At 41.9% G+C, this 25,803-nt stretch overlaps 2 protein-coding genes and 1 long non-coding RNA gene across 3 annotated transcripts in view; 2 read left to right on the plus strand and 1 right to left on the minus strand.

Annotated features, from left to right (window-relative positions):
- Positions 1-565: 565 nt before the first annotated feature.
- On the minus strand, positions 566-4,353 carry LOC125486864. The gene is made up of 3 exons (XR_007265486.1): positions 4,166-4,353; positions 4,020-4,091; positions 566-1,067 (listed from the first exon to the last, which is right to left on the minus strand). It is a non-coding gene; the product is annotated as an uncharacterized LOC125486864 (long non-coding RNA).
- A 170-nt stretch (positions 4,354-4,523) lies between these two features.
- On the plus strand, positions 4,524-7,156 carry LOC109926269 (vesicular acetylcholine transporter). The gene has a single exon (XM_020526143.2). It carries the CDS (start codon positions 5,001-5,003, stop codon positions 6,597-6,599), a length of 1,599 nt encoding a protein of 532 aa, XP_020381732.2. The 5' UTR covers positions 4,524-5,000; the 3' UTR covers positions 6,600-7,156.
- Positions 7,157-10,224: 3,068 nt separating this feature from the next.
- chata (choline O-acetyltransferase a) overlaps positions 10,225-25,803 on the plus strand; it is a 33,644-nt gene continuing 18,065 nt past the window's right edge. Inside the window, exons 1-9 of the mRNA XM_020526132.2 lie at positions 10,225-10,401; positions 11,136-11,269; positions 11,891-12,082; positions 14,208-14,326; positions 15,051-15,104; positions 17,766-17,946; positions 18,269-18,446; positions 23,160-23,329; positions 25,620-25,720. Of these exons, the coding sequence (XP_020381721.2) occupies positions 11,207-11,269; positions 11,891-12,082; positions 14,208-14,326; positions 15,051-15,104; positions 17,766-17,946; positions 18,269-18,446; positions 23,160-23,329; positions 25,620-25,720 (1,058 nt within the window). The 5' untranslated portion in view covers positions 10,225-10,401; positions 11,136-11,206. The remainder of the gene's footprint in view (positions 10,402-11,135; positions 11,270-11,890; positions 12,083-14,207; positions 14,327-15,050; positions 15,105-17,765; positions 17,947-18,268; positions 18,447-23,159; positions 23,330-25,619; positions 25,721-25,803) is intronic.

A 25,803-nucleotide genomic window follows, 5' to 3' on the forward strand; every position in this document is an offset into this window, starting at 1 on the left:
CATTGTAGTGGGACTTGGCAGCTTGTTAGATTTGAGGTACAGGTAATCCTGGGCTAATTTGAAACTCAGATCTCATCTGGGATGTGAAACCTTAAAGATGATTGCACCATGAGGTGAGCTGTGCCAATTGTTTGTCTCATATTTTGGAAAATTCTTGCCACAGAAGGGCATCTATATCAAAACATTAATGTGAAAAGACATTTTGGCATAATTGAATCTTCAGTTATCAATGGCTTAAGGAAAAGAGATCCATTTATTATGAGTCATATCCTGCCTTACATAATGCCAAGTCCTTTAAGCGTTCCCTCTTGCCAATGAAAGGACACAGTTTGATGAGCACCTGAAACATTTCAATTACTTATGCACAAAGAGTTGACCTGCCTGATGTGACCGCAGGAGTGATGTGCCGTTCCCACAAAAAATGCAAACGCTTTCAGTTAGTTTAATTCTGGCAAGCTGTGATGCCAATCAAGTCCACTTTGGAAAGTGAATTGGCCATAATCGTTGAATAAAATTGATACACAACTCAAATAAATTGGTGCTTTTATTGAATCAGGCTGCAAATCAAAGCAAACTGAGGTCACATTGATCCGAACAAACTGCAGAATGCAAATTACACCTGAAAAACACAACGGTGGGCCAGCTCCGGTTCTACATCTCCAAAGGGAATGAATGTCCAGCTCAGTATATTTACCTGGCAACTTCAGTTTTCGTGTGATTATAGTGATTTTCCTTGCGAGTGTGTGCACTCCTGTATTCGCCTATTAGTGGTTGCTAAAAATGTATCATCCTACCTGTGCGTTCCTGTGTTTCTAAAATATGTCTCTGTCCATATTCTTGCATGATTATACAACACAGCCAAATTGGCAATATTCAGATGTGCACCCAGTTTCATCGTCATTCAAAACCTGGCGTACCAAAGATGCTTGAGTTTTAGTGACTGATCAGAGGTCTCTCCTAGTAATTGAAGTGGTAAATCTCGCGACTGAAGAGTCCCATTGATTGAGCACCGTCTCCAGTTACTCTCTCAGCCTCTAATCGCCTCGCTCTGATTTTTCCACGCACTTCTGCAAAACCAAAACAAAGCTATACTTTGAAAGCTCTCGACTTCCAGATGTCTGAATTACAGTCATTTAAATATGCTTTGCAGAGTAATCTCTGCTGGAATTTAGGAAATTAGGAATTTCCGGACAGCAAGATCCCACCAACAGCAATGCATTCGTGCCCATGTCGTTTATTGTAGCGGTGTTCGTTGGGAGAGTCATGTTGGCTCGGACAGAGGCGGGATAGGTAGAAGAGAATACCTCGGCTCTTGCTGACATAGTGCTGTGTTTTCTTTTTACCTCCACTCCAAGGGGAGTTTGGGGGTGGGGGGTGGGGAACTGATCTAATATTTGGGTGAATAGATAGCCACTTCGACAAGGCTGTGTCCTCCTGACCAGTCCCCTGGACTGTCACCCTGGGTGTTTGCTCGCATCTCCGGACTAGCACTTTAACTCACAAACCTTTGGTTTGCAACATCTCCCTCCCAAGTCTCCCCGAGGTGCGGCAGGGATGTACAGGGCCACTTCCCACTGTTAATTAAAATACAACTCTGAAGTAGGGTGACCGGACTCGAAACGTCAACTCTGTTTCTTTCTCCACAGATACTGCCAGATCTGCTGAGTTTCTCCTGCACTTTCTGTTTCCCCCGTGACAGTTCATTAACATTATTAAGTTGATGTACGTATATTGATCCCGAATCGTTGTATACAAATTTATATATTCCCCAGTAGTGATATCTAATTTGTGCGTCAGTCAGCTCCAGTTTGCTTTGACCATCTTCCAGTGTTTAATCTTTCCTGTAGGTGCTGGACGGCTGGTTTGTGACACAGTGAGATGCCAACAGCTTGAGTTCAATTCCTGCACTGGCTAAGGTTTATATGAAGGACTCTCCTTCTCAGTCTCACCCCTCTCCTGAGGCGTGGTGGTCCTCAGGTTAAACCACCCCCAGTGTCTTTTTCTAATGATAGAGCAGGTCCAGTAAGATTATGGCGACTTTATTCTTACAGGTGCAACATGTAAATTGTTTCAGTCGGAGCATGGAAGAGTTTGAAGATATTTCAGTCTACATCTTCGGTTCTACTTTCTCCCCAAAATGCTGACACAATGAATTAATGACGCCTCTAATTCTAATATAAAGTATGGACCAGCAGCCAGAGATATATCCCTCTCGGCCACTGTAGTGGACGCAGTTCTCTGGGACAACCAATTAAAGCGGCTCCTGCTGGCATCATCGAGATTTCTGCCCGTGGAACAAAAAGAAATCACCATTTCCCTTTTAATTCTAAACAAAACCCCGACTGTAGTGAAACTTTGTGGCCTCGGGATTTCAAACTATGCACCACATTCAGGGTTCCAGCTACAGCCCCGTTGTGAAATCAAACTTAGCTTTAAAAACCAAACCATTCTGTACAGCGCCACTGTTACCAAACTCACTGACTAGTTAAATAACAGGGCGTCTGGAAATACCTCTCACTGCTGCCGTCAAGAACTGACAGTGGAACTGATGAGGACTGGAACGGTCGTCACATTTTTTTGGGGGGCGAGGGTGGAAGGGTGGAAGGATGGAAGGGGGCGCTCTTGTGGTGCAGTGGTAGTGTCCCTATCTCTGACCCACGAGGCCTGAGTTCAAATCCTACTGGTTCCAGAGATATGCAACAACATCTCTGAACAGGTTCAGTTAAAAACAAGCTGATTTTCCTATTTAATTCATATAACAGTTTAGAATACTTAATCTCTGATTACTACCACTGATGTGTATAAAACAACTTTACCGGGGTGGGGTGGGGGTCTCTTGTGACGCAGTGGTAGTGTCCCTACCTCTGAGCTGGAAGGCCATGGTTCAAATCCAGAAGTGTGCGATAACAGTTGATGTAAAAATACCGCCGTAGTTCTAAAGGTAACTCCACGATGCCAGATAGCAGTTTGATCGCATTGATGTGAGAGCGATGTCCTGTCTGTTCGTTGTTCAGAACATGCTCCCGTCAGATTACGCAGCCCACACAAACTGAACGAAACTGGTCATTAACTAAGCTTTTCTTAAATTCAGAAAGCAATCTCGGGAACAGTTTTATTGCAGTGTCGAGCACACCGAGAATGTGTGCTAGCCAGTCACTACGAACCCAGCCTTGATCTCAAACACAAAAACAGAATTGCTGAGAAAACTCAGCAGGTCTGGCGTCATCTGTGGGGAGAAATCAGAGTTAACGCTTCGGGTCCAGTGACCCTACATCAAAATCTCAAGGCAGTTCTAACTGCTCAGCCACTTTACCTGGACTGTCATGCTCCCTCCATCATGTGACTGGAGCTCCAGTTTCCAGTTCGCAATGTTGGAGATCTTGAGAATTCCACTTACCCGCGATATAGAATGAGCCTTACAAGAGGGGACAAGAAATGCTTGCCTGAACAATGACCTATTGGGTTTGATGAAATTGTGGGCGATTGGCAATAAATCATTTCAACCACATTTAATTCAAGGTCCATTAAAACTACAGGTCTTTCTGAAGAAGGGTCCAGGCCCGAAACGTCAGCTTTCCTGCTCCTCTGATGCTGCCTGATCTGCTGTGTTCATCCAGCTCTACACCTTGTTATCTCAGGTCTTAGCAGGGTTCTTGTGGCACAGTGGTGGTGTCATTATCTCTGAATCCAAAGATGCGCAGGTTAATGTGGATTGGCCATGCTAAATTGCCGATAGTGTCCAGGGATGTGTATACTAGGCGGGTTAGCCATGGGAAATGCAGGCTTACAGGGATAGGGTAGCAGGGATGGCCTGGGTGGGATGCTCTTCAGAGGGTCAGTGTGGACTCGAATGGCCTGCTCTTACACTATAGAAATTCTATGATTCTATCACTGAGCCAGTAAACTCGGGTTCTAATCCCACCTGTTCTGGGGATGTGCAATGCCAACCGTCAACAGGTTGAGTTGAAAATATCTGCAAGTGAAAAAGGGCTCTTGTGGCACAGTGGTAAAGTCCCTACCTCTAAGCCAGGGCAACCCGTTCACGTCCCACTTGCTCTACAGCTGTGTCTCTCAACGAAAGAAATCTAAAACTGGAGGGAAATGGGGAGAATTAGAAACATATCCAGAAAATCACGTGGTCTCCAATCTTCAATATTCTACTCACAAACATTTCTTCTGTCTCCCCGCACCCCTCCATTCTAGTTCTGAAATAGTTTCTGTTTATCCCAGAGTTGTGTGAGGTTGTTCGTAGTCCCCGCGTAAACGCCAAAGCAACACATCTGCTGAGTAAAAGCTGGGGACGGACTTTGATGCAACAACTGACTGACTGAGCTCCCGGAGTCCCCCAGCTTTCGTCAGGAGACTGAGACGGGGGAGGCAGTCTGGACGCTGCATTTGGGAAAGATGGAGCATTAACATAAGGGGCGTGTACGGATGGAAGCAGACTGGGAGGCAGAGCGAGGGGCACGTCATGAGCTTTAGAAAACCCGAAGAGGAGCTGGAGAGAATGTCATTCACGCGGTTCGAATGAGGAACAGCTCCCGAGACTGAACGTTACAGGTGGGAGCAGTCCACGGGCGCATTGTCCTTTCATCCAACTGCTGTCACTAAGTCACTAGAATCTCTCACTGTGGGATTCCTGTTTTTGTTTTAAAAAGCTGGACTGGCTGAAGGGGTTAGCAGGCAGGAGTCCGGAGCAGTTATCTCTGCACCGTCTGGGCTGACCCTCCCCACCCCACAGCGCCCTCTCCCCTTTGTGAGCTCCCTCAAAGGCCAAGCCGGGACCATGCCCCCAAGAACCCTTCTGCACAAAGTGACTGCCCGATCAGTGCATCAACAGTGAAGCCAGAGACTACGTTATGTCGAGGTAACGGTCGCGGTCTTCGCCCGCGAGACAGCGAGGGGGCCCGGGTCAGTGTTACTGAAGAGGGTTGGACAGGGGCTGGGGAGGTGTCCGGAGGGACAAAGTTTGCTTTAAGCCGCTCTGTGACTGGGTAGTCATGGCTGCAGAGATGGCCATGGGACTGGCCAAGGCGGCCGTGATGAAATTCTCCGATGTGATCGGTGAAAGAACTAAGCAGATAAGCGGAGCGATGCAAGAACCGCGTCGGCAGCGAAGAATCATGCTGGTGATAGTGTGCATTGCGCTGCTCTTAGACAATATGCTGTACATGGTCATTGTTCCGATTATACCGAACTACCTGGAAACTCTCCGAACTTACAAAGTGGTCTATGTCACTTCAGCTTCCAATGGAACCAATGGCTCAGCTCTGAATTCCAGCCAGCGAGCCATACTGTACAGAAACCCCAATGCAAACGAAGACATACAAATCGGTGTGCTTTTTGCTTCCAAAGCCATTCTGCAGCTACTCGCCAACCCGTTGACTGGCACTTTCATTGACCGTGTGGGCTGTGACATCCCTCTGTTCATCGGGCTGATCATCATCTTCCTCTCCACCCTCACCTTTGCCTTCGGCGAAAGTTACGCCATGTTATTCGTGGCCAGGAGCCTGCAAGGTTTGGGCTCTGCATTTGCAGACACCTCGGGCATTGCAATGATCGCGGACAGGTACACGGAAGAATCAGAGAGGAGCAGCGCCCTGGGCATCGCCTTAGCGTTCATCTCCTTTGGGAGTTTAGCGGCGCCCCCTTTCGGAGGGATACTGTACCAGTTCGCGGGCAAGCGCGTCCCCTTCCTGGTGCTGTCGTTTGTCTCCCTGCTGGATGGGATCTTGTTGCTGACGGTGGTGAGCCCTTTCACCGGCAGAACCCGGGAGAACATACCGCAGGGCAGCCCAATCTATAAACTCATGATCGACCCTTACATCGCTGTGGTGGCCGGGGCCCTGACTACCTGTAACATCCCCCTGGCTTTCCTGGAACCCACAATATCCAATTGGATGAAGCAGACAATGAACGCGAGTGAATGGCAAATGGGGCTGACGTGGCTGCCAGCGTTTTTCCCGCACATCCTGGGTGTATATCTGACTGTTAGACTTGCTGCTAAATATCCCAACTACCAGTGGTTCTACGGGGCCATCGGCATGGTTATAATCGGTGCTAGCTCGTGTACGGTTCCAGCTTGCAGGAATTTCGAAGAACTCATCATCCCATTGTGCTCCCTGTGTTTTGGAATAGCGCTAGTGGACACCGCCCTGTTACCCACCCTTGCCTTCTTGGTAGATGTTCGCCATGTGTCAGTGTATGGCAGTGTGTATGCCATAGCCGACATCTCTTATTCGGTTGCTTATGCCCTGGGACCTATTGTGGCCGGCCAGATTGTCCACACTCTGGGCTTTGTACAGCTCAACCTCGGCATGGGCTGTGTCAACGTCCTGTACGCGCCCACCCTCCTGCTGCTCAGAAACGTGTGCCAAATGAAACCCTCGCTCTCCGAGAGAAACGTCCTTCTGGAGGAGGGACCCAAAGGGCTGTACGACACCATCAGAATGGAAGAACGCAGCACCGGGAAGAAAGGGTATGGCAGCTCGGCCGGGAACTACTCCACGGCCGGGGGCCTGGATAACATCGGGTTCGAGAGCTCCAGGAGAAACCAGCTTCTGTCTGAAGATGATTCATCGGGTAGTGATTACAGCTAACCTCGGCACTCTTCCACAGCTACATCTTCCAAGGGCATAACGCTAATGAGATGCAACATCCCATTGCCCGTTTGTGATGTACTAGGTGTCTAATATAAGCATTAATCATTGCCCGTGAATTACTTTTGTACAATTTATGTAATCGCTTATTTCACTTGTTTTAAGGGGGTGGAGAATGGGATAAAGATGGAAAGATTATAATCCTCATTCTGCCAGAACACAGCATTCCCTCATAAACTCCATTTGCCACCAATCTATTTAACTGATATCCAGCGCTCCATTTGCTGAATTGTATCGCTATGTACCGGTTTTAGTTTGTATATCTTTGTGAGGAGTAAATCGTTGTATGTATTTAAACAAAAATCATGGATACATTCAGGGATCTGACGGGAAGCGAATAATTGTATATACTGTGTGTTCCTTAGATTGTTCTCCCAAATCATTTGAATTGAAGCAGGAGTGATTGTGTATTTTTCTCGGAGAATAATCTCTGTATGGGACTACCTGTATTCCGACCATTGTCTGCTGCTATATTATAAATACAATGTCAGATTAAAGCCTGGATCAAGACACAGTGATTGAGTTTGAATAAATCGGTGTTCCAATCACATCATTCACGCGTCCACGGCCGGATACACTCACTGCCTCTGCACTTCGTGAAAAGCGACAGGTTTGGCACGTTCCACATTGTACTTGCTTTAAGAGTAGTTGCATTTTCACTTTTCGTGCGCAATACATTCCAATATTAGGAAACCTTACCGACCCTTGAAATGTAGTTGCTGGCAATTTAATGAATGCGCATAATTGGAATGATGTGGTTAAACTAACTGGCTTCATCTCCAACATTTAATAATTAAAATATTCTCCGTGTCTTACTGAGGTGAATTCGAGACCTGCTCGGAGTTCTGTGGGCTGTTATTTGGTTCCAGAAGGCAAGCTGACTTAGCTTCACGTAGCAATAAGGTGGGGCACGCTTACTCTACGGGCACTCAATATGAAAACTGTTCCCGGTACTAATAAACCAATCGTCAGAAATATCCACAGATAATGATAAAACCAGAACAGATGATGGTGGTTACAGAAGAACTGTAGGCAGGATGAGTGGAATAAAAGTCCTTCTAAAAAAAAACAGCATTTGTTAAGATTTGGGATGTACTGTCTGACAGAACGATGGAAATTGATTCAATGGGAGCTGTTACAAGGAATTGGATTTTAAAAGAAAACTGAAGGTGTGTGTGTGGATGTGTGTTGATGGACGAGAATGTGGATAAAGAACAGAGCAGAGGTGTTAACTGGATAGCTCTTTGAAACAGCTGACACGCACTTGATGGGCCCAATGGTCTGAATCATTGTTCTATTCTATAAATCAGTGAAAAGGAAGGAATCAGAGGGCATCCGAGAATTTTCTTTAGGTCATACATTGGAAACCATGGTGATAAAAATCAAAAGGGAGGTTAACCAATGGGTAGACGCTGTTACAAGTTGAAGTTTATGGTGCAGGTTGGAGGTTAAATAACGTTACAGTCTATACTGTAAAGAACAAATGCTGGAGATCACAGCGGGTCGGACGGCATCCATGGATAACACGCTGCGATCTCCAGCATTTGTTGTTTTCAGTACAGATTCCCGCAACTGCAGTATTTTGCTCCTACAACGTTACAGTCCGCACGGTCTGCCGCAGCCGTGAGCAAGTTCGATACCAGGAGGACAAAATGAGTTTCTGAGAAATCGAAAACGAAACGGGCAAACTCCGAGTGAGGTGGACGAGTTGCAACCTGTTGTAACTTGAACAAAAATAGAGAAAATCCTTGTAGAATTAAGATGGCTCGACTTGTGTGTCCAGACCTTAAAATAACTGGGTAGAAAAACACCTCTTGAAAAACAAGCCGAAATAACTATCAGCTTCGTCCAGAATCTGCGTACGCTGCACAGAAAGCTTAATTGCTGCTTCGGCTGACATTGAGTTTCAAAACGTTAGAAATTACCCAAAAAGAAGATAAACAGACGGCTCTGGAAAAAAGCTCACAACAGACAATTGACGCACATGATAAATTCATCAATAGAATTTGCCACGAAATACAGTCTGACAATCTGGAGGTCATTTTTCACAAGTTTGAGAGTAAACGTCATTTTTGATACATTTATTTTTGAAAAATGAATGGGCTGTTTTAATTCAAATTAATCTAACAAATTGCAATAAACGAAAAAAACGGTTAGCTCGTGGTGCTTTTGGCGGGAGAATATGATTAATGGGGAAAGAGGTAACTAATGAGGGACTTTAGTTTGAAATAAGGTTTCTAAATGCGTTGGAATATTTCAATGATGTAGGTCAATAGTTAATACCTCGTATAACGATTGCTGGAGTTAGGTGCTAACTGTGCCCTGAGTTATGCCATCTGAGGGTGAAAACTAATGGAACCTTCGATTAAAATCTAGAACAACACATCAATCGTCCTTGATCGCGAAATTATTCGTTACACACGTTGCAATACTCATTCAGCACCCTCCCAGCCATAGACAGCAATTATTAATGCTTTCGACCAGGATCTATCTTTCACATCTGTAAACTTACAAATCGTCAAATTTGACTCTGGAAGTGAGAATGTGGATATACGTAAATGTGCATTGGTGAGAATATTTGTTTATGTGTGCAAATGTGTACAGGTGTGTATGTCTGTATACGCAAATATTTACAGGTGTGAAAGTGGTTTTATATGTAAATATGTACAGGTGTGTATCTGTGGCTTTATGTGTAAACATATACAGGTGTGTATGTGTTTTTACGTGTAAATATATGCAGTGCGTATGTGTGTTTTTATGTGTAACTATGTACAGTGTGTATGCGTGTTTGTACATGTAAATGTGTACAGGTGAGAACATATGTTTGTCTGTGTAAATACACACAAGTGAGAATGTGTTTGTATGCCAGAACAGCTAAATCGCTAGGCTTCCCACATCCAACCTCTATCAAACTCTCATGAGGAAACATTCCGGCTACTTTCTCAAAATAGTCGGTGGAAGGCAACAAGAAGATTGTTCTATAAATTTTGCTCGGCATTACCAATAAAATCTTCACATTGTTTTGGCCTATAGCACTCCAGCTCTCTTTAAACGTGTTTTCATAATGCTGATCGTCAAAAATAAGAGTGAAGCGACGAAAACTCGATTATCTTCTACATGTCGGTCGAGTACAACATACACTCCCTGTATAAATCATTTCCAAGCCAATCGAGAAGGGCTCAATATGGTGTGAACTATACACTCGGCTTTATTCTCCCTTTGAATTTAGAGGGTGGTTCAATGACACTCCACCTATTAAAAGCAACACGTTAGATTCTACCAGGATTATCATTTGAACGTTGGTTGTTGAAATGGTATGATATGTAAATACGCCAGCTCAAACATTACAAGGCTTCCGTATGATGAAGGCCACTCCAAGGTAATTCATCCCTGTCGCCTCCTACCCTGAATTTTGGTCCCGCCAATGTCCAGTGAACGGTTCTGGTGCTACGTATGAAGCTGTCGCTTTTGAGTCTCGGCGAATCGGGAAAAGGGGTGGGTTTTGGTCCATCAAGAAAAAGTCGAGCCGAGCTCTGCGCGCTTCTCTCACTCCCCCTCTCTCTCTTTCTCTGTTCGGGCTCCATCGTTCTGAGCCTGAAGAAGCCAGAATGGGTGGAAAATGCCAGCAGACTGAGAAAGTTTTCGATGCAGCTCAAACCTAGTTTGCAGCCATGCGCTTGGCAAAGGGCGTTTGAGTGAAGCCAACATTGTCTTCGTTTTCCATGAAGCGGAGGGAAATTCGGTAAGTAGCGACACAAGTTTGCGAACGGTGGGCACGGAACGATTCTTGTGAACGTTCTAAATGCTAGCTAGCTTCCTGAGGAGCAGTTTGCGGGATACCTCAAACTCGGGTTAGATTACCGAAGCGAACTTGATTTGTGCTTTGCACGGTAGGAGGGAACTTAAAAAGTTGTCAGATCTGAATTCTCCAGTGTGAGTTTTCTTCAATTGCCTTATCGGAAGTTCTTTTTTATTCATTCACGGGATGAGGGCGTCGCTAGTTGGGCCAGCATTTATTGCCCATCCTTAATTGCCCAGAGGGCAGTTAAGAGTCACCCACATTGTTGTGGGTCTGGAGTCACATGTAGGCCAGAGCAAGTAAGGTAGGATAACCAGTACATTTTTACAATTTCTTAATTTATTTACACAGAATCGGAAAGGCTATTTGGAATATTAAGAGGATTTAAAGTTGCTGGGATTGCTTTAATATTTTTAAGAGGGAGTGTTGCCTTGAACATTGTTTCTTCCATACATTTTATTATCTCTTTTTCAATTTCATTTTCAAGAACGATTAATAATGATCCGTTATTCTGATTAGTTTTCACGTGTTAGTAGAAAATAATACACAGAAAGACAAGCAGAAATATTTACTCTGTGTGTGTGTGTGTGTGTGTGTTTGTGTAGAATATTGATCTTAATCCCTAATCCATTGAGACAAAGCTAAATGTATCCCTTCCCTGTGGTTTTTTACACCAGGAGTTGGCTGAACCCCTATCCTGGTGGTTTGTGTGTCTCTCCTATCGGCAGCTCGAGGTAACAGCGGAATCATGCCCATTCTCAAAAACTCCAGCCAGGATGCGGTCCGACCCAAAGCTCGGCGGAACAGCTATGTACTCCAACTTTTCTCCACACTTTCCGGTCTTAGTCAGGTGTACAACTGTCTGTTGCAATTCCCTTTGATATGTGCCTGTTCTATGCTGTACCTGCAGCTTGGTCATAGACTGAGTGCCATATTAAATTTGAACTGGGTACAGTGCGTAGTCAACCCTTGCCTAAGAGCAGTATTACTGCATTCTCAAGGAGTGAAATAGATAAAACCAGCCGTTTCATTTTGGGTTTAGCTAACTAATTTTAGAATTTTCATGACCGCTCTAAATGATGATTTTCAATGATACACAATAGAGGAAGCAAAGCGTAGAACTGTCCAGTGTCCCTTTCCTCCGAGAGCTACAAAAGAAACCGGGAAATGACATGCAGGCAGTTCCCTATCTTAAACCTGCTGAATATTTACAGAAATGACATAATGCAAAGGACACCGTTCAAAAAGGCAAGTTGCCGAGACCAAGTCAGTAAGAAGCGTAAAGGAAGCATCAGACTGCTGACCTTTTTTTGCACCTTCCTGTTTCATTTGATTTTTTTTTGCTTTCTCTTTCATTCAGTTGAGGAGCGTCTTAATAGCAAGATGATGGTTGCGTGCCATTTCAATGCTCCTGAACCTATCCGTGTTGCAGGTTTTGTCCAAGCTGCCGGTGCCGCCTCTGCAGGAAACCTTGAACGTGTACCTGAAGTCTATGAGACACCTGGTCACCGAGGAGCAGTACAGAACCACCGAGGCCATTGTGCAGAAGTTCGGCGCTCGTGGAGAGATTGGCGAGTTTTTGCAGCAACAATTAATAAAGCGAAGGGAAAGCGAAGTTAACTGGGTAAATGAAGACACTGCACCTACAAAATACAGATCCGGTTTAACTCATCGTTGTCCCACCTTATTACTATAGAAAGCATTTCGCCAAAGTACGCAAGTCCATTGAACTGTTATGAAATATTCATGGAGTCATAGAATCCTACAGCACAGGAAAAAAAGCCCTTCGGCCCATCGCGCTCCCGCCCGTCAAAGTCAACCACTTTACAATTCTAATCACATTTTCCAGCACTTGGCTAATACCCTTCTATACCTTGGCATCGCTACTGCACATCTAAATGCCTGTTTCTGCCTGTACCATTCTTACAGGTAGTGAGTTCCATGTACCCAACACCCTCTGGGTGAAATAAAAGGTCTTCCTCACATCCCCTCTAAACCTCCTGCCCCTTACCCTCCCCGTCGCCCAACATCGCCCACCCTCCATTCCTCCATCAGTAGTTAGCGCTGCTGCCTCACAACGCCAGGGTCCCAAATTCGATTCCAGCCTCGAGCTGTGTGGAGTTTGCACATTTTCCCCGTGTCTGGTGGGTTTCCTCCGGGTGCACCAGTTTCCTCGCACAGTCCAAAGATGGGCAGGTTAAGTGGATTGGCCATGCTAAATTGGCCCATCGTGTCCAGGGATGTGCAGTCTAGGTAGATTAGCCATGGGAAAATGCAGGATTATAGGGTGGGGGGGGGGGGGTCGGTGTGGGCTCTATGGGCCGAATGGTCTGCCTCCGTACTGTAGGGATTCTATGATGAAGAAGAATTTTTTTTCATCTACTCTGACTATGATCCTCATAACTTTATACACCTCAATCATTGAGTCATAGAGTCATACAGTACAGAATCAGACCCTTCAGCCCAACCAGTCCATGCCTACCATAATCCCAAACTAAACTAGTCCCACCTGCCAACCTTGGTTCATATCCCTCCAAACCTTTCTTATTCATGTACTTATCTAAATGTCTTTTTAAACGTTGTGACTGTACCTGCATCCACCACTTTCTCTGGAAGTTCATTCCACACACCAGCCACTCTGCGTAAAAAAAATTGACCCCATGTCTTTTTTAAGTCTCCTCTCTCGTTAAAAATATGCTGATTAGTCTTTAAATAGGCCTCCCTAGGGAAAAGATACCTGCCATTCACCTTATCGACGTCCCACATAATTTAAACTTCTATGAGGTCACCCGTCAACCTTCCACGCCTATGCGAAAAAAAGTCCCAGTTTATCCAGCCTCTCCTTATAACTCAACTCCTCCATTCCCGGTAACATCCTGATAAATGTCTTCTGAACACTTTCCAGTTTAATCATATCCTTTCCACAACAGGGCGACCAGAACTGGGCACAATGCTAAGTCTCCTCTGCTGGAAGGAAACAACCCAATCTGTCCAATCTCTCTTTATAACTAAAACTCTTCAGCCCAGGCAACAACAAATTCTTCATCATTATTTATCTAAATCTTCCGACCTCTCTTTTGCAGATTATGTGTGTTTACTAGTTTCGAAAGGGATTTTCTTTTGCATCGATTACACGGCCAATCCTTTATCTCTTCCGAATCAATCACTTCAACGTACTCACGACGATTTTCACATGCAGTTTCTTGCTAATTAGAGGAGACGGAAGACCCCTGCAGTAGGACCAAATTGCAATTTAAGTTTGTCTCAATTTTCCGAACCATACGATGGATCTTTAACATCAACGATTTGAAACTTCTAAATGAAGTGTCATGAACAAAACCATTCACATTTATAACAAGAAACTATTACCTGCTTCAGAAATGTCTTTAACATTGAAGTCGAAACTGACCATTCAATCAGAAACTAAGCAATGACTTAGATAACACCAACAGAAATTGTTGGAGACAGCAGGTCTGACAACACCTGTGAGAAGAGAGCAGAGTCAACAGTTCCGGTCCAGAACCTGTCCCGAAACGTTAACTTTGCTTCCTCTATACACATGCTGCCAGGCCTGCCGAGTTTCTCCAGCAATTTCCGTTTTTGATTCAGACCTCCAGCATCCGCAGTTCCTTGTTTTATTTTAATGTATAAGATAACCCCTTTTTGATATATATAAAGTACATTCCCTGAATTAAGAATCTTGGTTGATTAAATATAACATTAGGGTAACCTTTCCACTTCTCCCTGAGGTGTATGAATGGTGGCTGGATGACATGTATCTACGCAATCCAGTTGCTCTGACGGTAAACTCCAGTCCAGGAATGGTGTTCCCCCGCCAGATCTTCCACGATCAAAATGATCAACTCAGGTACGATCCGACCCTAACCTTCCAGAAATGCTGGACCGCGCATCGCTCGGTGTCTCCAAGGGCACTGCAAGTTAAGACAATGCCAAGAAGTATCACCTCGGTAGCGTTTCAGGGCGATGTTTTCCGGAGTTAGACCCAATGCATGCACAGGAATTCGTTGCTGCTGTTTTTTTGTTTAACGGAAGCAGTTTCCAAATGGCAGCTTCTATTTTAAGGAAACAAAAACAGAAAGTGCTGGAGAATCTCAGCAGGACTGGTAGCGTTTGTGCAGAGAAAGCAGAGTCATTGTTATTGAGTCCAGTGAGTCCAGCACTCTCAGTTCTTTCTTTGATTGCAATTTTTATTTTGTTAAGAACACATCCCTTGGTATATCGGCAGAGTAGTCTGTGCAATGGGAGAAATGTCTGTGTTATTTCCGATAAGAATGATATGGGCAGATGCAAGGTCACATTGTCCCGCTACCGACATCGGGAGATTTAAGGTTGTAACTAATATGGACTTGGTCAAAACAGTCCTAACTTAGATCGAGAGATGGACATTTCCTTGCTGTGTGAGGAGTGGGCGTTATGGAGTGAAACCTGCAACTTAATTTTCCATAATCATAATTCTAATGGATAATAAATGGAGCTTCAGAATTCTTCCTCTCTCTTAAGATTAGGTTGTACGTCGAAATTGGCAAAAATCTCACTGTTGCGCTGTCATTATCTACATTTTTCCTTTACAGGTTCGCTGCCCGCCTCATTGCCGGAATACTGGATTACAAGGTTGTAATAGATGCGTAAGTAATCATACACATACCAGCCTCACATTGAATAATATCGGTCATAGCACACATCGGACACAGTAATCCACTAGCCCGTTAACATGAGCTACCAGGGTCCCTTTGTTGCTCCACTAAACCTAAGACTATTGCGTGAAAACACACCCTAAATTGCTTGAATTCTATTTAAAAATGCTCCATCGCTAACTATGGATCTTGAAAAAGAACAATAGACAGACGTGCATAGTGGATTCCCTTTTCTGCTGTTGGGAAGCCTAGAGCTTTTGTTCAATGGGCCACCAAGCTCTGAAAGAACAGAGAATGCAATGATTGGGTGGTTGGATGTCATTTCAAACTCTAGAGGTTGTGTGGTATGATTGAAGGAGTTGTGGGATTAGAGCATTGCAATACAATGAGCCAAGTTAGGCATGTCAAGGATTTTGTCTTTGTGGCAATGTAAGGATTTGGAGTCTAAAGGGGAACAGAGATGCTTGTGATCATATCTCAGTGATCAAGTGGCTATCTACTTTTGCCCATTTAGCTTTCTACAAACAACAGCAGTGAGTGACAACATAGACCTCTGTAAGTCAACAAAAGTCCTAATGTACAGAATATTTGTTGTCATTGCATCCTGCACTACAATGAGAGCTGGACTGTGTACCAGTGACACATAAGGGCACTAGAGGAACTCAATCAGCAAACCTCCATTGCATCTTCCTTTGGATTCAATGTGAGGATCACACTAATGTCCTTCTGGAAGCCAGCTCCACAGCAAAACTCCAGCAAAATCCACACTGATGGACTGTACTCTAGACAGGTGAAAAGCAACTTCCATGCCAGACTAACTCAACACTCAAATGGCTGATATTCCAGAGAAGGACAAACAAAATAATTCAAAACACTCAGAGAATTTATCCTTGAAGCACAGCAGCGTTGAAATCAATGAGTGAGAGTAACTTGTCACCAATCATTCAAAATTGTGACAGCTTGTCTATCAAACTACATCATGCTCTGAGTCACAACATCTTAATGATGGGGCTGGGTGGCCAGAAAAGGAAAGAAAAAGGAAGCAAAGCCTGTGTTCTGGATTCTGCTACTTTATGGCACATTCTGCCCCATATTCCCAAATATCTATGGATTGAGAATCAGTCTGTTAAATCAATGAAGACCTACAGCAGCAACCTGACCAGATGTCAGCCTTGAAGTGAGGGATATCTGCTGATAATAATGAATCAATTGCCCTTCTGCACTGCTTGTAACTGCTGTTAATGATTTCTGATATGAACTTGGAGGGTCATTATCTGCCTATTGTTTCCACATTGCATTTATACGTTTTCTAGTGGTTGTTGACAGCTAATCATATTCGTTGTATTTTAGACAAAAATTGTGCAGTGGCTCCTAACAAAATTAAGATTATACCTAGATTTCAGACCTCTTACCAAATTGAGCAGAGGAAAAATCTGGATTTTTGCTTTAATGCAATCAGATAATGTTTGTCTAAACTGAGGTTTAAATTAAATAACAACTGTTGAGAAGTTGAAGGCATACAATCAGGGAGAGACTATGGTTTTATACAAATTGCTCCATGAGATGTGGAACTTGCTGCCAAGACCAGTATGTGTTGCCCACTGTGAATTGGGCAGTTTTCTTGAATGACTGTAGTCATGTGATGTAGGTATACTCATGGTGCTGGTAGGGAAAGCCTGAATGTTGGGCATGTCTTATTAGATATGGGTGTGACTGCTCTACATCTGAGGATTCGTGAGTGGTCATAAACATTGTGTCATCAACAGTGCATATTCCCACTTCCAGAAATGTGATATCGCAAAAGTCATTGATAAAGCAGATGAACATGATTGATGACCTAGAACACTCTCCTGAGCAAGATAGAATCATAGAAGTTAGGAGCAGGATAGGCCATTAGACCCCTCAAGACTGCTCAGCCATTCATTATGATCATGGCTGATCATTGAGTTCAATACTTTAATCCCGCACTGTCCCTATACCCCTTGATCCCTTTCGCCATAAGATCTAGATCTACCTACTTCTTGGAAACAGCTGCAGCAAAGTTCTGGGACTGAGATGACTGACCTCCAACAAGCACAATCATCTTCCTTTGTGCTAGATATGACTCCAATCAGTGGAAAGCTTTCCCTCATTGCCATTTACTTCAGTTTTGCTATTGTTTCTTGATGCCATATTTGGTCAAATTCTGTTTTGATGTCATGGGCAATACCTCTCACCTCACCTCTTGAATTCAACATTTTCACTCATGTTTGAACCAAGGTTATAATGAAGCCTGGAACCACGTGACTGTGGTGGAACTCAAAATGAGCATAAGTGAGCAGATCTTTACTAAGTAAGTGCCATTTGATAGCACTGTTGATAAGGTTTCCATGATATGCTGGCTCTCGTTTATGTGTATATACTTGGGCAATTTTCCACATCGTCAGGTAAATAGCAATAGTGTAGCTCTAATGAAACAATTTAACTAAGGGCATGGTTACAACTGGAACACATGTCTTGAATACTACTGCTGAGATGTTGCCAGGATACACAGCCTTTGCTGCATTTCTTGTTATCATGTGCAGTGAACTGAATTGGCTGGAAACTCAAAATGTATGATGCTGGGTACCTCAGGAGTAGCTGGCAATATTTATTTTCACATCTGTTTTTCAGCCGTGCTTTACCTGTTGATTATGCCCGTGGTCAGTTGGCTGGACAACCCTTGTGTATGGAGCAGTACTACAAGCTTTTCTCATCTTACCGTCTCCCAGGTCATCAAAAAGACACATTGGCAGTCCAGAAAAGCAGTGTCATGCCTGAACCAGAGCATGTTATAGTGGCTTGTAAGAACCAGGTGAGAAAGCATATTCTGATTTCTACATGGGACAGACCACAAATAAATGCAGAATAATTGGAAATTGATGCCAAAGTGGCCTAAATTATAGTGAACATTAGTAGGTAAATGTCCAAATGAGATCAAAGATCATAACTTCAGAACAGCACATCTCACCTGATCATTATATTTTTAAATTTTCAAATAAGGCATAAATATCAGACTTTATCCCCATCAAGTAATCACATTCACAAGTTAAATGGGTCTTCAAAAACATAACCCACATCTTTTAATAATTTACACGATCACTGAAAGCATTAATGTCAGTTCCATTTATTTCCAGTTCTTTGTTTTGGATGTTGTCATAAACTTCAGACGTTTGAATGAAACTGACTTATTCACTCAGTTGAGAAAGATTGTGAAAATGGCAGACAATCCGGAAGAACAAATAGCTCCAATTGGGCTGCTCACATCAGACAGCAGAACTGAATGGGCAGAGGCAAGGAGACTGGTCATGAGAGGTGAGATACAAATCAACAAAGCATGTATTCATCTATTTATGTATTCAATCAACAAAGTATTCCCACTCTTCAGGAACATGAAACCAGCTAGTCAAATGCTTTGTGCCAAAGGTTATTTGCTTGGAATGCAAATGATATAGGATTCTATCTGTTTCCTGCACCACGAAAATACAAATGCGAGGTCAGAATGCCAATGTTTTCCACTAATTTCAGTTTCACCAGATGCAAACTGCCCAAATAGAAATTCAATTACAGTGGGATGCTCTAATTTTCTCTCACTTTAATCTAATTTTATGATGGGAAATTTAATGCCGATTTAACTAAAATGACGGCTGTCCAATCAAAGTCACATATTGATTTATTACATAAATCTAGTGAGCAGAATACATGGATGGTAGTCATAGATACTACTGTACTGCCACATCATTTTCATTTCGATGTCAAATTCATACTAGTGCTTCTTAAAATAATTTGCCTGGAAGAAGCACTTTCTGGTCTTGCATTTCATTGTATCATGGATATTATATGGACCTGACAGCTCATTACCATTTCAGGGAATTAGAATACATATCTCACTGACATTAGAGTAGTTTTTCATATATTAACGCAAGTTCTATCTATTTATTAAGGATAGAATCCTAGGCTTAATTTCACCTGTTACACCATCAAATCTATGGAAAGTGTTGCAACAGATTCATCGCTAACATTACTTTACTTCAAGAATATATTTTAATTTTACAAACATTAACAGCACACCCTTGGCATTCCTGGTGTTATTTTGAAAGCAAATCCATCTCTAAGGACAGAAGATATACATTGTGTATGGAATAGATATTTTGTACCACTTTGTCCAATGGATGGATTCTGTCTTTCCATGACAAAAGACCTAATCATTGTTAATAGATCTAATGGGAGGATTGCTCACTGTCCCTTGATAGATGCTGATATTTTTGTCTTTGACTACTTACCAAAATCAGAGTCAAGGTTGTTTTGTATTACAGATTTAACAGATCCATGTTAAAGGCACTGTACAGTCTATTAGTTGAATTAGGGAATTGTCTTAGAATTTTTATGATGTATTATTTCAGTGTCCTTTGATCACTGGAATCTGCTAGGCATAACTATACTGTTCATTTGTTATGTATTAGCCTGTGAATCAAAAACTAATGTGAATTAATTTAGCTAGAATTTAGGATTCAATAATGAGGCAAAAAAGTTGCTTGACAGAGTATGCTATTGATAATTAAAGACCATGAAATCAAAACAAGAAAAGTAGTAAAATACAAGGACCAAATAATTAAAAACATTCTGGAATCCTATTGAATAAAAAGAAAAAGTAATTTATACAGTTATCTTAAACCAGGTTGCCTTTAAAGACCTGGTTAAAGCTAATGTGATATGTTGGATTACTCACACTCTCAGACATTGCTTAGTACACTCTTGACGCACCATCAAACATTACTCATGCACAATTGACCGTGAAGGAGTAGCAGTATTTTTATTCATTCACTGGGTGTGGGCTTTGCTGCCCATCCCAAAATCACTTGAGAAGGTGGTGGTGAGCAGCCTTCCCGAACGCTGCAGTCCATTTGGCTTAGGTAGACCTGCAGTCCTGTGAAGGACAGCATTTGACCCAGTGACACATGATGGAACAGTGATATATTTCCAAGTCAGGCAAGTGTGTGCGTTGAAGGGCAATTTGCAGGTGGTGGCGTTCCCATGGGCTTGCTGCCGTTGTCCTTCTAGATGGCAGTGGTCATGGATTTGGAAGGTGCTGTTCAAGAGGTATTGTTGAAATTATTGTTACTACCTTGCAAAATGAAGCCACTGATCTCTATTTATAATGTTAAACATTGCATAACATTTAAAAAGTAGCATTAGTGGTAACTAATGGTGCTGATAATAATTGGGACGGTTAAATCTAAATTTCTGCAAGCAATTGATTTGATCCAGCTGTAAAATTCCGTGAATTTTTAATAGAAGGTGAGTTAGAAAAGGTGGAAAATACATTTGACTAAAATCAATACTTTTTGAACAAAATTGTGCCCGAAGCTTACAATTTTGAAGACAATTCCCTTTGTTTATTGTTTACAAGTGCCATTGTTTCTATTGGACTTGTTTTGCTACTTCAGTCCACATGTAAATAAGAAAGCTTCCTGCTAGGTTTACATTCCTCCTGACCTATTGATTTCCAAGGTGAATACAAATACATTGGTTTCATTCACATCTACAATAAGTAACAATATTTGCACACATTAATAAAGAAATTTTCATATTTCAATGATGTGTGTGAGACATAAAACTGAACATGTACTTTGGTAAGTTCATGTTTTCCCTTATAGCACTGAGTACTTCATTTGACGTATAGCATATATAGAAAGAGCACAATCTTTTAGAAGTGTCAAACAAAATCAATAGTTATAGATTATAAATGTGATAACTTGTTGAATGAAAGCATATGGCATTAAATGCATTTATTCATTATTTTCAAACAAAATGATACTTAATAAAAATGCAAAATGTTACTCATGGTTGTGACAATCACTTATAACTGATATATAAAGCAAGCTGAACTTAGTACGTATGCTATTTACTTTTCATATGTAATAAAAGGACATGGTAAAAATAGATTGATATTTAGAGATAGAAATTTGTTTATGCATATTTTCAGATTTTTATCTGCACAATGACCTACAGTTAGCTGTAAGAGCTAAATCTCTATGCTCAATTGGCACTGTATGCTTTTGAAGTTGAACACAGGACCAAAAGAGTCATGCATTATTGTCCAAATTTGTAATGGAGGACAATGATGAATGTGTCTATGGGTTTGGTTACACTGTCATCTTTGCATTGCTGCACTATATTTTCCATTTTGTTGTAACTCAAGTATGACAATAAAGTCTGGAACCAGACTTACGAATGTTGCAGTGGAAGGAGGGAAAAGCATATCACCTGCAAGTTACCCTCCAAGCCATACACCATCCTGACCTGGAACTAAAACACTATTCCTTCACTATCACTGGGTCAAAATCCTGGGACACCCTTCCTTGAAGCATTGTGGGTACACCTATGCCCTAAGGGCAGTAGGCCAAGAAGACAGCTCACCTTATCCAGGGCAATTAGGGATGGGCAACAAATGCTGCCAGCTAGCAATAACCACATCTCACACAAATAAAACAAAATCAAATGCATTATGTGTAATATTGTATGGAGTATAACTGCTGTGCAGTGTCAAATCCAAGTTTAAAAATATTTAGAAGATTCATCATACCTTTTATGAACTTTATAGACTGGAACTTTTTTAATCTTTGAGAGTAACAGCATTTTGCCCATGCGTTTCAGATCAGCAGTGTAGGGATGATGACAATTTACACTCATTAAATTCTATATCAGAAATGTATCTATAACAAAGCTAGTGCCTCAACTTTCCAGGTATTGTCTGGATCTGGACTCATTATGCTGTAAGCACTGTTTTGAAATCAACACCTATTAACCTAATGTTTTAGCCATCAGCCATAGAGGAGTTGATTAGCTGAGTTGACTCTATAGTTGGTTTTCAATGTATAGTCATGCTTAAAGAATGTGATTCAATTCCTGCACTGGTTGAGATTGCAGTGAATGATCATTCCCCTTGCCTTAGATGTGGTGACCCCCAGGTTAAACCATAAAACAGTTGTTGCTGTTGTCTCTCTCTCCCTCTCTCTCTCTAATGAAACAAAGATGACTCTACATTAGCCATCTGTTAAAAACGTAACAACAAGGTGCAGGGCTGGATGAACACAGCAGGCCAAGCAGCATCATAGGAGCAGAGAGGCTGACGTTTCGGGCCTAGACCCTTCATCAGAAAAGGGAGAGGGAAAGGGGGTTCCGAAATAAATAGGGAGAGAGTGGGAGGCGGATAGAAGAGGGATAGAGGAGAGGATAGGTGGTTAAAAACGTAACTTTGCTGATCAAAAGCACAATGTAAAACCTATCAGTGCCACCAGTGTGCACCACTCCCTGGAAGAAACTATCCTGTTCCATATGCTAATTAGTTAATACAAACAAGAACCCGATCTGATAGGCTGAATTGTTTTGATGACATTAAAATGATTCAAACCATTTCACACCGCTTACATTTTGCATTCTATTAGATGTAGTCACAGTGCAGTTGTTCTGAAATGATGCAATATCTGATGAAGAACTACTCTCCAAGATGGCTTAATGCCAACAATTACATCTAATGTAATAGTCTTTCACACAAATTACACTATATAATTTGGCAAAATCACTTTTGAATTAACATTATTTGTGCAATATAAGCGGCCTAAACATTGAGGGATGATAAGTTGGTATACACTATTAGATATTATTTTACCTGATAAATGGCGGGTGTAATACAGATATATTTGCAAGTTTAATTTAATAATCTATATAACTGGTGCTCAACAGCCATATTGTGCTACCTGTGGCACTAATTACCTATAAATCTAAATAAAAACCGAAAGAACCGTGGATGCTGTAAATCAGGAACAAAAACAGAAGTTGCTGGAAAAACTTGCAGGTGAACTTTCTGAGGAACCTTCTGAGGAAGGGTCACCTGACCTGAAACGTTAACTCTGATTTTTTCTTCACAGATGCTGCCAGACCTGCTGAGATTTTCCAGCAACTTCTGTTTTTGTTACCTAAAAATCAGTTAACTTGGTTAATGAGTTCTCGATTTTCTCTTTGCAGACTCTACTAACCGGGACTCTCTGGATGCGATCGAACGCTGCATATTTCTATTGTGTTTAGATTCCCCAAGTGGTGTTGAGCAGACTGATGTAAACCTGGCACTGCAGATAATGCATGGAGGTGACTGTCACAAAAATAGAGCAAATCGCTGGTATGACAAAACCATGCAGGTAATGGATGCAGGGCTCACATGTACAACATTTAATGATCTCTCAAAGAGGTTTCTTTAGGGGACTGTTTCTTTTCTATAGACAAAGATCAAATCGTTGGAAATATCTCAAAATGTTAATGTAGAAAATTCTGTTCATGATAATTGTGGATAATTGCTAAATGTTCTTAAGTGACATTCCTTAGTTTTGTACTTATAATGAGACATTAACCTAGTTAGTTAAATGGTATTCGTACTAATGTTGACATCTAAATCCACAAAAGTCAATGGGCTTATAAAAGTGAAATACATTTGACTATTTACAAAATCAGACAGCTATGGCCAAATTGTCAAGAGTCCACTGAGAGATGCTCATGTTGAAGCCAGATCTCCACATTCCTACCTCAAATTTTAGTATACAAGAATAAACGTGAAGACCTTCATTTCACTGCTACTTTGTGTAATTGAGATGGTGTTACGAACTGGAACTTTCTCCCTTGACCATAAAAGTTGAAATCCAATATTAAATCAGCAATTGTTCAATCAGGATTGAATGCAATGGTCAACCTGCAATTTCATGAGGCAGCAGCCCAAATTGAAGTTGTTACCAAATGCATATTGTTATACCGCTTAATGGTAAAGGATCCCTGAGCACTGGTGAGGCCACATCTTGAATATTGTGCGCAGTTTTCGTCTCCTTATCTGAGGAAGAATGTTCTTGCTATAGAGGGATTGCAATGAAAGTTCACCAAATTGATTCATACAGTCATACAGCCTGGAAATTGACCATTTGGTCCAACAAGTCCATAATTACAAACTAAACTAGTCCCACCTGCCTGCGATTGGCTGATGTCGCTCCAAATGTTTCTTATTCACATACTTAGCCAAATGACTTTTAAATGTTGTAACTCTCTGGAAGTTCATTCCACAAACAAACCACTTTCTGTATAAAAAAAAGTCCCCTCTTTTTTAAAAACCTTTCTCCATTCACCTGAAAAATATGCTCCCTAGTCTTGAAATCCCCCACCTTAGGGAAAAGACATCTGCCAACCACCTTATCTATACCCTTCATGGTTTTATAAACCTCTATAAGGTCACCTCTCAAAATCCTGCATTGCAGTGAAAGAAGTCCCAGCCGATCTAACCTCTCCTTATTACTCAAACCCTCCATTCCCAGTAACATTCTGGTAAATCTCTTCTGAACCCTGTCCAGCTTAATTATATCCTTCTTCTAGTGGGGCAACCAGAACTGGACACAATAATCTAGAAGAGGCCTCACCAATATCCTGCACAACCTCAACATAATGTCCCAACTCCTATACTCAAAGGTCTGAGCAATGAAAGCAAGTGTGATAAACGCCTTCTTAATCATCCTATTTATATGTGACACAAACTTCAAAGAAGTAAGTATCTGAACCCCTAGGTCTCTCTGTTCTACATCCTACCCAAGGCCCTACTTTTAATTGTATTAGTCCTGCCCTTGTTTGTTTTATCAAAATGTAATACGTCACATTTATCGAAATTAAACTCTATCTGCCACTGCTCAGCCCACTGATCAAGATCTCTTTGTAACCTTCTTCACTGTCCACTGTTCAACCAATTCTGGTGTCATCTGTAAACTTACTAATGATGCCTTCTATAGTTTCATCCAAATAATTTATACAAATGACAAACAAAAGTGGATCCAACATCGATCCCTGTGGAACACTGCTGATCACGGGTCTTGGAAGGCAGAACTGACATGTAAGGAGAGATTGAGTCAGTTCAGATTGTATTCATTGGAATTTAGAAGAATGAGGGAGAATCTCATAGAAAGACAGAAAATTCTAACAGGACTAGACAGACTAAATGCAGGAAAGATGCTATTGATGGAAGGAAGTGCAGAACCTGGTGTCAAAGTTGAAGGGTAAGGGGTAAACCTTTTAGGACTGAGGTGAGGAGAAATTTCTTCACCTGAGCCTGTGAAATTTCCTGCCACGGAAAGTGGTTGAAGCCAAAACATTACGTGTTTTCAAGAAGGAGGTAGATATAACTCTTGAGGCTAAAAGGATCAATGGATATGGGGGCAGGGCAGGATTAGGGTGATCAGCCATTATCTTAATGCATGGCAGAGTAGGCTTGAGGTGTCAAATAACCTGCTCTTGTTCCTATCTTGTATGTTTCTATATTTTAATGAAGCAGCAATGTTGATTGTACAGATATCTAGACAAAAATGGCAAAATCAGCATTTTAGTAATTACTTTTATGTTACGTTTGGATTGATCTCACAATTTAACTGAAGGAAAACTGACAAATTTCCATTTTTCATACAGTTTATTGTTGGAAAAGATGGAATTTGTGGGCTGGTTTATGAACACTCACCTGCAGAAGGCATCGCAGTTGTACAATGTGTTGAACACCTACTCTGTTACATGTATGTCATTGTTTTCTTGCTGTTATTCTCACTGCACTAATGATTATGATCTATTTGGGAAAACCTTTACATATCAGTAATTT

The sequence above is a fragment of the Rhincodon typus genome, chromosome 34 (assembly GCF_021869965.1).
Source record: "Rhincodon typus isolate 14 chromosome 34, sRhiTyp1.1, whole genome shotgun sequence".
Taxonomy (NCBI): domain Eukaryota; kingdom Metazoa; phylum Chordata; class Chondrichthyes; order Orectolobiformes; family Rhincodontidae; genus Rhincodon; species Rhincodon typus.

What these genes read in the sequence shown, in the direction of transcription:
- LOC109926269 (XM_020526143.2), top strand. Translation starts at nt 5,001, where the DNA reads ATGGCTGCAGAGATGGCCATGGGACTGGCCAAGGCGGCCGTGATGAAA.